The sequence below is a fragment of the Pseudophryne corroboree genome, chromosome 1, assembly GCF_028390025.1.
Source record: "Pseudophryne corroboree isolate aPseCor3 chromosome 1, aPseCor3.hap2, whole genome shotgun sequence".
Classification (NCBI taxonomy): domain Eukaryota; kingdom Metazoa; phylum Chordata; class Amphibia; order Anura; family Myobatrachidae; genus Pseudophryne; species Pseudophryne corroboree.
Window position 1 is genome coordinate 867,663,371 of NC_086444.1, and position 13,599 is coordinate 867,676,969.

Sequence of the window (13,599 nt, forward strand, 5' to 3'; positions counted from 1 at the left end):
CTCTTTCCATAGAGGTTTGATAGGATTCCGATAAAGGCTTATAGAATGCCACTTCAGAATAGTCCAATGTTCTGTTCTTATGCATTCTTGTGTGCTTTTAGCTGTGTGTTTTTGGGTCATTATCCTGTTGGAGGACCCATGACCTGTGAATAAGAGTTTTCTGACACTGGGTAGTATGTTTCATTCCAATATGCCTTCATATTCTTAATATTTAATTGTGCCCTGCACAGATTTAAAGAACCCCGTGCCAGGTGCACCAAAGCAGCCCCTAAACATAACAAAGCCTCTTACATGTTTCATAGTAAGTATGGTGTTATTTTCTTTTGCAGCTGAATTACCATATTTCATCTGTGAACATAGATCTTATATGACTTTTAAAAAAGCTCCAGTTTTGACTAATCTGTCCAAGGGATATTCTCCCAGAATCTTTGTGTCATTATGCATTTTAGAAAATTGCAGTTTGGATTTTTTTTTTTTAAAGTAGAGCACTTCTGGGTCTTCTTCCATTGAGCCCACTGTCACTCAAAATCATTATATGGGGCAATCAGACAATAGCATACTCTGACATCAGAGTTCAATGTGTACTTTTTTGGAAAGTTTCCTTGACTCTTTTTTTTTTGGACTATTCTAAAAATCCTTTTGTTTAATCTAGGGTTGATTTTCCTTTTGTGGCCACATCCAGAGAGATTGGCTACAGTCCTTTGGACTTTATACTTATTAGTAATATTTGCAACTATAGTCACTTGAACATCAAGCTGCTTGGACATGTTTTTATAGCATTTACCTGTTTGTCTGTAATTTTCTTTCTGATATCCTAAGACAGGCATGTCCAAACTGCGGCCCTCCAGCTGTTGAGAAACTCAGCATGCCCTGACACAGCTTTAGCATTCTACAGCAAAACTGTGTCAGGTCATGCTGGGATATGTAGTTTCACAACAGCTGGAGGGCCGCAGTTTGGACATGCCTGTCCTAAGACAACTCTCTACCTTGCTTTTTTGGCTCATGTTCAGTGTGGTGCACATGACGATACCAAACAGCAGTGACTACTTTTCTCCATTTAAATAGGATGAATGACTAATTACAAGATCAAAGACATGTGAAGCAAATTAAAAAATGCAGTCACTTTGAAATATCACTATAATCCAATTTTTATTATCTTTTATAAGGGGTACCAACAGCATTTTAGAATATCTTTGGAGAATAAGTGATATATTTGTCTGTTTTCACAGTTTCTTTGCTTTATTCTATGAAATACCAAAGGCATGCAGGTACACAAGACAATAGCTTTTAATCTCATCACTTTTCAGGGGGAATGAAGCATTGTTTTAATGAGCTGTAAGGGTACCAACAAATTTGTCCACGTCTGCGTATGTACACCCATCAGTCATTACATTAAAAGAACCTACCCAGTATTGTGTAGGTCCCCCTCGACCTGCTAAAACAGCTCTGACCCATCAAGGCATGGACTCAACAAGGCCTTTGAAAGTGTCCTATGGTTTCTGGCACCATGACATTGTCAGCAGCAGATCTTTCAAATCTTCAAATTTTAGTTGTGAGGTCGGACTTCCATGGCTCGCACTTGTTTTACCATCACATCCTACAGATGCTTTATTGTATTGAGATCTGGGGAGATCAGAGGCCAAGTCAGCACCTTGAACTGTCATGTTCCTCAAACCATTCCTGGTCAATTTTTGCAGTGTGGCATGGCGCATTATCCTGTTGACAAAGGTCATTGCCATCAAGGAATACCATTGCCATGAAGATATGTACTAGGTCTGCAACAATGTTTAGGTAGGTGGTACTTGTCTAAGTAATGAATGCCAAGATGCAAGGTTTCCCAGCAGAAAATTGCTCAGAGCACCACACTACCTCTGCCGGCTTACGTTCTTCCCATAGTGCATCCTAGTGCCATCTCTTCCACAGGCATAATACACAAACTCACCTGGTGATCCTCATGATGTAAAAGAAAATGTGATGCATTAGACCTGGCTACCTTTCTTCTATTAGACAAAGTGTATTGAGAAGTCTGATGGCGCTCCTAGTTCAAATCTCTGCTGCCTTCCTCCTACACACTGGATCAATCCCAGATGATCCAAAAATAACTAAGAATAAAGTAAAGGAAAATGGTGAGGGGGATTGGCGCTGAGGGTTTTTTTGAGAAGTCAATACTTATCTTAGATGTTATGTTGACTCCGATGAGGCCGATGTCTTTCTTCTTAGTGACCTTTGGTTTTGTTCCAGTATTAGGAAAAAGGGTTAAATTCTAGGTTAACCACTATTATTTGTGGTGTTCGGAAGATACTTTTAGAGAGATAAGGTTTAAAATCCTCCCAACAAGCCTTGAAAAAGAGTGATAAAACTCGAAACGCGTCGGCTGAGGACTGAGGACTATTGCTCGCTGGACACTGCCCCACCCGTGTTGTGGGAAAGGTACGACCACTTTTGTGTATTACAATTCAGTCAGATAGGAAACCGGTCCCTAATGCCTGGATGAAGTTGGTCTGACAAATCCCCATCACGGGCGGCAATCTCCTATAGCCCACATTTTTATTTTATTTTTTTATTCTTTTTCGTTTGTATTTCATTAAAAATTGGTACCTTTTTATAAGAGTCTTCATCTGATTGAAAGAAGACAAAAACCCTCAGCGCCAATCCCCCTCACCATTTTCCTTTACCTTTCTTCTATTGTTTCATGGTGCAGTTCTGATGCTTACTTTCCCATTGTAGACAATTTTAGCTGTGGACAGGGGTCAGCATGGGCACTCTGACCGTTTTGCGGCTATATAGCCCCATATGCAGCAGGCTGCGATGTACTGTTTATTTTGACATATTTCTATCATAGCTAGCGTTAACTTTTTCAGAAACAGTAGCTCTTCTGTGGAATAGGACCGGACAGGTCTAGCCTTCACTCCCCATGCACTTCAATGAGCCTTGGACGCTCATGACCCTGTCGCTGGGTCACCAATTGTCCTTCCTTGGTAGGTACTAACCACTGCATACTAGGAACTCCCCACATCGCCATTTTGGTGATGCTCCTTCCTAGTCATCTATCCATCACAATTTGTCTCTTGTCAGTGCCCCTTACGCTTGCCGATTTTTCCTGCTCCCAACACAACAACTTCAAGAGCTTCAAGAGTGTTCACTTGCTGCCTCATATATCCCACCCCTTGACGAGTGTCAGTGTAACAAGATTCATTTAATCACTTAGTGGTTTAATGTTATGACTGATTGGTGTACACTCAGTGGCCACTTCTTTAGGTTCAGACCAAACACCAGTATGACAAACAGATGTGATATACTGTAAGTGACTTGGAACCATGGAATTATTGTTGATGCCAGATGGTGTGGTATCTCCATTTGGCATGTAGTATCTCAGAATCTGGCATGTAGTACATGATCTCTTGGGATTTTCATGCACACCAGTTGCTTTACTTTACAGATAATGGTGTGCAAAACATAAACATCCACTGAACAGCAGTTCTGTGGGCCAAAATGTCTTATTAATGAGAGCTGACAGGATTGCAAGTGACTTGTATAACCATGCGTTACAACATTAGTATGCAAAACAGTATCTTTGAACACACAGCACTGCGATCCTTGAAAATGATGAGCTACAGCAGAAGACCTCAGCAATTTCCACTTGTGTCCGTTAAGAAAAGGAAACCAAGTGTACAGTGGAAACAGGCTGACTCTGGTACGCAGATCAGCACTTTTCAAATATTAAAATCACGCTATTACTATTTTGTTTTGATAGAAAGCCTGGCACTGCACAACTGTATTATTATTATTATTATTATTATTATAGATCTCATTTTATATCTTTCAAATATTGTGTGTGTGTGTGTGTGTGTGTGTGTGTGTGTGTGTGTGTGTGTGTGCGCACATGCATGTAAAAGGGATTATGGCTGTAAGTCTTAAATTCAAATTCATGTTTATTATGTTCCAAGTGTATAAACATATATAGTTTTTAGTCTTACTGAAGTAAATATCAAATAAACATTCATAGCAAAGGGACCGATTCAGAGCTGCTTGAAAGTCGGCTATTCAGCCATATGCTGTTTCACGCATCTAAATGACTGTATCATTACCAGTGCGTACCTGCACCAGCCCAATACCTGTGCATGAAATCAGACAGATCTCTGCATACGCCCGTAATTCCCACTACACTCCCACGTTCCATCCTCTTACAACTGTCATCACCTAGTTACATCTCTCTAGCCACAAGGGAGATGCAACTGAGTTGCGTACTACTCTGAATCAGCTCATAGTTGTTTACAATTAGCTATGGATCATGAGCAGTACTAAAAGTCACATGATCCATGCACAAAACGGACTTGCGTGCATCTCTGCATAAGCACCAGAGTCCATAATCATGTGAGGAAAAATACTCCATTGCATTTACGTTACTGCTGTCCTTTAGTGAACTGATTGGTACATCAGATGGAAGATTGAAAAGGCCAATCCCATGTTAGTGTAATAATGTATTAACAGTGTAACACTATGGGGGGTATCCAATTAGCCGTGATAAAGTGATCAGCGACCGTGGCTAAAGTTATCGCACCTATCTCCCAAAAAAATCTGCTTATTGTAGGCTGCTCACTCCCGCTTTTCGCACCTATCCTATTCCAAAATGGCAAAAATGGGATTTGCCAGATAATTCTAGTCAGCAAAACCTAAGATAAGTATAGGAGAAAATGGGGAAATCAGCTTTTACCGCCAAAAAAGCCAAACTAATATAGGAAAACATTATAGAAGTCTATTAGTGGCCATAATAAAACTATTTGGTGTAATTAAATTGGGTCAGATGGCTGTTATATGTATTTTTTTAACAAAATAAGTGCTCTCATTAAATTTGGGGTACATACAAATGGGTATAAGTATATATTTGGGTCATTTTAGGGGACTTTAAAAAAAAAAGTGGCAAAAGACCGATTACACCCACCTTTTTACCTTAAAATGAGAATTTTGCACTACTTCCTCAGAGATGGTGATGAGAAATTAGTGATAAACCCTATGGAGACTTTCCAGCAATAACTTCACAGTTAATTGGATACCAAGTTATCACAAGTGCGATCATTTATTGCAGAACCACGTCATTGCGGCTAATTGGATACCCCCTATATGAGGTGCTAATACCTGCATACTATACACTGTTATGTGTATGGAGGGGGACATGCTTATAGTGCTATGTGTGGAGATGCACAGGCGTACAGTGTTACGTGTGGAGGCGGGCAGGCATACAGGGTAATGTGTACAGAGGGGGACAGGTGTCTAATGTATAAAATAATATTTATTACTTCAAAACATGCAGAAGTAGCCAGACACTGTCCGCTTACTTCTGTGACACCGAAAGTAGGAAAGAAGTTGACTGCTCTAATGAAAAAGTTGGCTGGTCTGATGAAAAGTTGGTTACGTGTTTGGGACACCGTTATAGTTGGACAGACAAGTTGGACGCTTGGTCAGTTGGATGGTTGGAGAAAATAGGATTTTAATTACCTACCGGTAAATCCTTTTCTCGTAGTCCATAGGGGATACTGGGAATCCATCTAGTAATATGGGGTATAGACGGGTCCACGAGGAGCCATGGGCAATTTAAGAATTTGATAGTGTGCGCCGGCTCATCCTTCTATGCCCCTCCTACCAGACTCAGTCTAGGAAACTGTGCCCGAGGAGACGGATAAAGAAGGAAAAGTGGTGAGATTACGAACCAGCACACACAGAACAATAGGAAAGCCATGCTAACCAAACTTGAAACATGAACAGCAATAGCTGAACAAACCAGAATACTTAACCAAGTAACAGTGCAGGCAGAACGAAGCATCGGGCGGGCGCCCAATATCCCCTACGGACTACAAGAAAAGGATTTACCGGTAGGTAATTAAAATCCTACTTTCTCTTACGTCCTAGGGGATACTGGGAATCCATTTAGTACCATGGGGAAGTACCAAAACTCCCAAACCGGGTGGGAGAGTGCTGAGGTTCCTGCAGAACTGATTGACCAAACGGAAGGGCCTCAGAGGCCAAAGTATCGAACTTGTAAAACTTAGCAAACGTTTTCGAACCTGACCAAGTAGCTGCTCGGCAGAGCTGTAAAGCCGAGACACCCCGGGCAGCCGCCGAAGAAGAACTCACCGACCTAGTAGAGTGGGCCTGTACAGATTTTGGAACCGGCAAGGCTGCCGTGGAATAAGCATGTTGGATAGTAAGCCTGATCCAGCGTGCAATGGACAAAACAGGACACCCAATTGGGTTCATAGAGAACGAACAGCAAGTCCGATTTCCTGTGACGAGCTGTTCTCTTTACATACACATTCAACGCCCTCACAACAGCCAAAGACTTTGAAGTAGTAGAGGTGTCCATAACAACCGAAAGCACAATAGGTTGGTTGATGTGAAACGTGGACACCACCTTAAGACGAAATTGCTGACGAGTCCTGAGTTCATCTCTGTCCTCGTGGAAAATTAGGTAGGGACTCTTATAAGACAATGCCCCCAACTCCGACACATGTCTTGCTGATACCAAGGCCAACAATGTGACGGTCTCCCACGTAAGGTACTTTACGTCTACCTCCTGTAACTGTTCAAACCAGTCCGATTGGAGGAACTGCAGAACCAAATTGAGATCCCAAGGTGCCGTGGGATGTACAAAGGGAGGTTGGATGTGCAGAACACCTTTCAAGAACGTCTGGACCTCAGGGAGAGAAGCTAATTGTTTCTAAAAGAAAATAGACAAGGCTGAAATCTGGACTTTCTGCAGCGGGGTACACTGTGTGCCACAGGGAATACATTGGGGTGTAGAGATGAATCTTGATCCAGAAGCACCAACAGGCTAAAGCTTTAGACTGTCCCAGGATGCATTGCGGGGCCTCCTCTATAACCCCACCTCCAGGCACTGTGAGCTCAGTTTTAGAGTTGTTGCCTGCATGAAGCAGGTCACTTAACAGGGGGGCTGTGCTAGGCAGCTCTGAAAAAGCTTTTTAGAAGATTTCAAGGGCTGCAGCACTTCATATGTCAGTGTGACATACTGTGCTGCAGCTCCATCATCCCCCCAGCGGCGTCCCATACTCCCGCTGGCTCTGTTCCTGAGTACTTGAGACGGAGGTGCTCCAGTTCCTAGGCACACCACCGCAGACGCTCTCCTGGATCACGTGGCTGCTACAAATTGAGGAGGTAAGAGGATCCCCCAGGCGGGACCCGCCATTAAATCGCGTTCCGCTCGTGGTCTAAGGAGACGGACCACGACGCTGGCGTGGACACTGTAACAGAGCAGGGACCCCACTATATCCACCAGTGCATTGGAGCACAGGTTGGATAGTAAAATATCCACTTTAATAAGGCTCCATAGTAGCCAGTGGTGAGGACCAGCATAGGGAAAAAGGCGCTAGCCCTGTAGCCCCTCCCCCAGCTCCGGGCACCATCTACTGCTGGTGTTCCCGCCCTGGAGCTGCCTCACACTCTCCCTCACTACCTGACTGAGACTCTTAGCGCCATCTTCTCACAGTAGCTGTGACTGGTTTCCGGGACTGCAGGGCAAGGTCTCCTCTGTAAATCCGCCTGATTCATCGGCGCTGTGATTAACATGTCATTTTAAGACAGTGTTAGTTAAGAACAAGTGTACCTCTACCAGAATATATTGTCCGAGTATTCTGATATATACATCCGGTATTGGACCGTACATTGTTTTATATATATATATATATATATATATATATATATATATATATATATATAAAACAGTTTACTCCGGTTATTCAATATCCGGCTCAGGTGCCCTCCTGTGGGGTGCAATCCCTAACAGCATAAATGTCCACTACAACAGGCGGCACTCAGAGATTTGTACTCAGCTGTGAAAATGCATAAATACCCCATAGGGTGTGCTTTGTTGTGACGTTTTGGGGACTTCGTCTGAAGAAGGGGAGAAGTCCCCAAAACGACACAACATAGCACACCCTACGGGGTATTTATGCATTTTCACAGCTGAGTACAAGTCTCTGAGTGCCGTCTGTTGTATTGGACATTTCTATATATATATATATATATATATATATATATATATATATATATATTTTATATATATATATATATATATACTAGTCCAGTGCAGTTTTATTGTCTGACTAAAATAATGATCTGCATTGTCACTGTGCCTGAATCTGCTGTGTGGATTTCACTTTCGGTGTATCTCAGCTATAGCTATCACTATATTCTGTATACTCTGTCTACCCAGATACAACAATTGAATCAATCTTTGGTTAGACAAAAAATAAGAATTTACTCACCGGTAATTCTATTTCTCGTAGTCCATAGTGGATGCTGGGAACTCCGTAAGGACCATGGGGAATAGCGGGCTCCGAAGGAGGCTGGGCACTCTAGAAAGATTTATGACTACCTGGTGTGCACTGGCTCCTCCCACTATGACCCTCCTCCAAGCCTCAGTTAGGACACTGTGCCCGGACGAGCTGACATAATAAGGAAGGATTTAGAATCCCGGGTAAGACTCTTACCAGCCACACCAATTACACCGTACAACTCGTGATACTATATCCAGTTTGACAGTATGAAAACAACTGAGCCTCTCAACAGATGGCTCAACAATAACCCTTTAGTTAACAATAACTATTTACAAGTATTGCAGACAATCCGCACTTGGGATGGGCGCCCAGCATCCACTACGGACTACGAGAAATAGAATTACCGGTGAGTAAATTCTTATTTTCTCTGACGTCCTAGTGGATGCTGGGAACTCCGTAAGGACCATGGGGATAATACCAAAGCTCCCAAACGGGCGGGAGAGTGCGGATGACTCTGCAGCACCGAATGAGAGAACTCCAGGTCCTCCTCAGCCAGGGTATCAAATTTGTAGAATTTTGCAAACGTGTTTGCCCCTGACCAAGTAGCTGCTCGGCAAAGTTGTAAAGCCGAGACCCCTCGGGCAGCCGCCCAAGATGAGCCCACCTTCCTTGTGGAATGGGCATTTACAGATTTTGGCTGTGGCAGGCCTGCCACAGAATGTGCAAGCTGAATTGTACTACAAATCCAGCGAGCAATAGACTGCTTAGAAACAGGAGCACCCAGCTTGTTGGGTGCATACAGGATAAACAGCGAGTCAGATTTTCTGACTCCAGCCATCCTGGAAACATATATTTTCAGGGCCCTGACAACGTCTAGCAACTTGGAGTCCTCCAAATCCCTAGTAGCCGCAGGCACCACAATAGGCTGGTTCAGGGGAAACGCTGACACCACCTTAGGGAGAAATTGGGGACGAGTCCTCAATTCTGCCCTATCCATATGGAAAATCAGATAAGGGCTTTTACATGATAAAGCCGCCAATTCTGACACTCGCCTGGCTGAAGCCAAGGCCAATAACATGACTACTTTCCACGTGAGATATTTCAGATCCACGGTTTTTAGTGGCTCAAACCAATGTGATTTTAAGAAACTCAACACCACGTTGAGATCCCAAGGTGCCACAGGAGGCACAAACGGGGGCTGAATATACAGCACTCCTTTCACAAATGTCTGAACTTCAGGTACTGAAGCTAGTTCTTTTTGAAAGAAAATCGACAGAGCCGAGATCTGTACTTTAATGGAGCCTAGTTTTAGGCCCATATTCACTCCTGCTTGCAGGAAATGCAGAAATCGACCTAGTTGAAATTCCTCTGTTGGGGCCTTTTTGGCCTCGCACCATGCAACATATTTCCGCCATATGCGGTGATAATGCTTTGCCGTAACATCTTTCCTGGCCTTAATAAGCGTAGGAATGACTTCTTCCGGAATACCCTTTTCCTTTAGGATCCGGTGTTCAACCGCCATGCCGTCAAACGCAGCCGCGGTAAGTCTTGGAACAGACAGGGCCCCTGCTGTAGCAGGTCCTGTCTGAGCGGTAGAGGCCACGGGTCCTCTGAGAGCATCTCTTGAAGTTCCGGGTACCACGCTCGTCTTGGCCAATCCGGAACCACGAGAATTGTGTTTACTCCTCGCTTTCTTATTATTCTCAATACCTTTGGTATGAGAGGCAGAGGAGGGAACACATAAACCGACTGGTACACCCACGGTGTCACTAGAGCATCCACAGCTACCGCCTGAGGGTCCCTTGACCTGGCGCAATATCTTTTTAACTTTTTGTTGAGGCGGGACGCCATCATGTCCACCTGTGGTTTTTCCCAACGGTTTACCAGCATCTGGAAGACTTCTGGATGAAGTCCCCACTCTCCCGGGTGGAGGTCGTGTCTGCTGAGGAAGTCTGCTTCCCAGTTGTCCACTCCCGGAATGAACACTGCTGACAGTGCTAGTACATGATTCTCCGCCCATCGGAGGATTCTTGTGGCTTCTGCCATCGCCATCCTGCTTCTTGTGCCGCCCTGTCGATTTACATGGGCGACTGCCGTGATGTTGTCTGACTGGATCAGCACCGGCTGGTGTAGGAGCAGGGATTTTGCTTGACTTAGGGCATTGTAGATGGCCCTTAGTTCCAGAATATTTATGTGAAGGGAAGTCTCCTGACTCGACCATAGTCCTTGGAAGTTTCTTCCCTGTGTGACTGCCCCCCAGCCTCGAAGGCTGGCATCCGTGGTCACCAGGACCCAGTCCTGTATGCCGAACCTGCGGCCCTCTAGAAGATGGGCACTCAGCAACCACCACAGTAGAGACACCCTGGTTCTTGGAGACAGGGTTATTAAGCGATGCATCTGAAGATGCGATCCGGACCACTGGTCCAACAGGTCCCACTGAAAGATTCTGGCATGGAACCTGCCGAAGGGAATTGCTTCGTAAGAAGCCACCATCTTTCCCAGGACCCGCGTGCAGCGATGCACTGATACCTGTTTTGGTTTCAGGAGGTCTCTGACTAGAGATGACAACTCCCTGGCTTTCTCCTCCGGGAGAAACACTTTTTTCTGGACTGTATCCAGAATCATACCCAGGAACAGTAGCCGTGTCGTCGGAACCAGCTGTGACTTCAGGATATTCAGAATCCAGCCGTGCTGGTGCAGCACCTCCTGAGATAGTGCTACTCCCACCAACAACTGTTCCTTGGACCTCGCTTTTATTAGGAGATCGTCCAAGTACGGGATAATTAAAACTCCCTTTTTTCGAAGGAGTATCATAATTTCCGCCATAACCTTGGTAAATACCCTCGGTGCCGTGGACAGTCCAAACGGCAGCGTCTGGAATTGGTAATGGCAATCCTGTACCACAAATCTGAGGTACTCCTGGTGAGGATGGTAAATGGGGACATGCAAGTAAGCATCCTTGATGTCCAGGGATACCATGTAATCCCCCTCGTCCAGGCTCGCAATAACCGCCCTGAGCGATTCCATCTTGAACTTGAATTTTTTTATGTATGTGTTCAAGGATTTCAAATTTAAAATGGGTCTCACCGAACCGTCCGGTTTCGGTACCACAAATAGTGTGGAATAGTAACCCCGGCCTTGTTGAAGTAGGGGTACCTTGATTATCACCTGCTGGGAATACAGCTTGTGAATTGCCGCTAGCACCGCCTCCCTGTCTGAGGGAGCAATCGGCAAGGCAGATTTTAGGAACCGGTGGGGTGGAGACGCCTCGAATTCCAGTTTGTACCCCTGAGATACTATTTGAAGGATCCAGGGATCCACCTGTGAGCGAGCCCACTGATCGCTGAAATTCTTGAGGCGGCCCCCCACCGTACCTGGCTCCGCCTGTGGAGCCCCACCGTCATGCGGCGGATTTGGCAGAAGAAGCGGGGGAGGACTTTTGCTCCTGGGAACCTGCTGTTTGTTGCAGCCTTTTTCCTCTGCCTCTGGATAGAAAAGACCTGCCTTTTCCACGCCTGTTTTTCTGGGTCCGAAAGGACTGAACCTGATAAAACGGCGCCTTCTTAGGCTGTGAGGGGACATGGGGTAAAAATGCTGACTTCCCAGACGTTGCTGTGGAAACTAGGTCCGAGAGACCATCCCCAAATAATTCCTCACCCTTATATGGCAACACTTCCATGTGCCTTTTAGAATCTGCATCTCCTGTCCACTGGCGAGTCCATAAGCCTCTCCTAGCAGAAATGGACAATGCACTAACTTTAGATGCCAGTCGGCAGATTTCCCTCTGTGTATCTCTCATATATAAGACTGAGTCTTTTATATGGTCTATGGTTAACAGGATCGTGTCTCTGTCTAATGTGTCAATATTTTCTGACAGTTTATCTGACCACGCAGCGGCAGCACTGCACATCCAAGCTGACGCAATAGCTGGCCTAAGTATAATGCCTGAGTGTGTATATACAGACTTCAAGATCGCCTCCTGCTTTCTATCAGCAGGTTCCTTGAGGGCGGCCGTATCCGGAGACGGTAGTGCCACCTTTTTAGACAAACGTGTGAGCGCTTTATCCACCCTAGCAGGTGTTTCCCAACGTGACCTATCCTCTGGCGGGAAAGGGAACGCCATTAGTACCTTCTTAGGAATTACCAATTTTTTATCAGGGAAAACCCACGCTTCTTCACACACTTCATTTAATTCAGCTGATGGGGGAAAAACTACGGGTAGTTTTTTCTCCCCAAACATAATACCCTTTTTAGTGGTACCTGTATTTATATCAGAAATGTGTAACACCTCTTTCATTGCCTCAATCATGCAGTGAATGGCCTTAGTGGGCATCAGGTTAGACTCATCGTCGTCGACACTGGTGTCAGTATCAGTGTCGACATCTGGGTCTGCGGTCTGAGGTAGCGGGCGTTTTAGAGCCCCTGATGACCTGTGCGACGCCTGGACAGGCACGAGCTGAGAAGTCGGCTGTCCCACATTTGGCATGTCGTCAAATTTCTTTTGTAAGGAGTCTATACGTGCACTCATTTCTTTCCATAAGCTCAACCACTCAGGTGTCTGCCCCGCAGGGGGTGACATCCCTTCTAAAGGCATCTGCTCCGTCTCCACATCATTATCCTCATCAAACATGTCGACACAGCCGTACCGACACACCGCACACACACAAGGAATGCTCCAACAGAGGACAGGACCCACAAAAGCCCTTTGGGGGGACAGAGTGAGAGTATGCCAGCACACATCAGAGCGCTATATAATGCAGGGACTAACTGAGTTATGTCCCCTATAGCTGCTTTTTCTATATAATTTATACAGCGCCTAAATTTAGTGCCCCCCCTCTCTTTTTTTACCCTTTTCTGTAGTGTAGACTGCAGGGGAGAGCCAGGGAGCTTCCTTCCAGCGGATCTGTGAAGGAGAAATGGCGCCAGTGTGCTGCAGGAGATAGCTCCGCCCCTTTTCCGCGGACTATTCTCCCGCTTTTTTCTGGATTCTGGCAGGGGTATTTTCCACATATATAGCCCCTGGGGCTATATATTGTGGTATTTTTGCCAGCCAAGGTGTTATAATTGCTTCTCAGGGCGCCCCCCCCCCAGCGCCCTGCACCCTCAGCGACCGGAGTGTGAAGTGTGTGTGAGGAGCAATGGCGCACAGCTGCAGTGCTGTGCGCTACCTTGGTGAAGACTGATGTCTTCTGCCGCCGATTTTCCGGACCTCTTCTTGCTTCTGGCTCTGTAAAGGGGACGGCGGCGCGGCTCCGGTCGATCCCTCTGGAGCTAATGGTGTCCAGTAGCCTAAGAAGCCCAATCCGCT

The 13,599-nt window shown here is 45.4% G+C and overlaps 1 protein-coding gene across 10 annotated transcripts in view; it reads left to right on the plus strand.

Annotated features, from left to right (window-relative positions):
* Nucleotides 1-13,599, plus strand: part of TEX15 (testis expressed 15, meiosis and synapsis associated) — a 313,058-nt gene that overhangs the window by 242,991 nt on the left and 56,468 nt on the right. For 9 of the 10 annotated variants that reach the window (XM_063920026.1, XM_063920025.1, XM_063920024.1 and 6 more), the window contains one exon: nt 3,587-3,694. The exons of the other annotated variant lie outside the window; for it this stretch is intronic. In XM_063920026.1, coding sequence (XP_063776096.1) covers nt 3,587-3,694 — 108 coding nt within the window. The remainder of the gene's footprint in view (nt 1-3,586; nt 3,695-13,599) is intronic. 10 annotated transcript variants of the gene reach the window in all.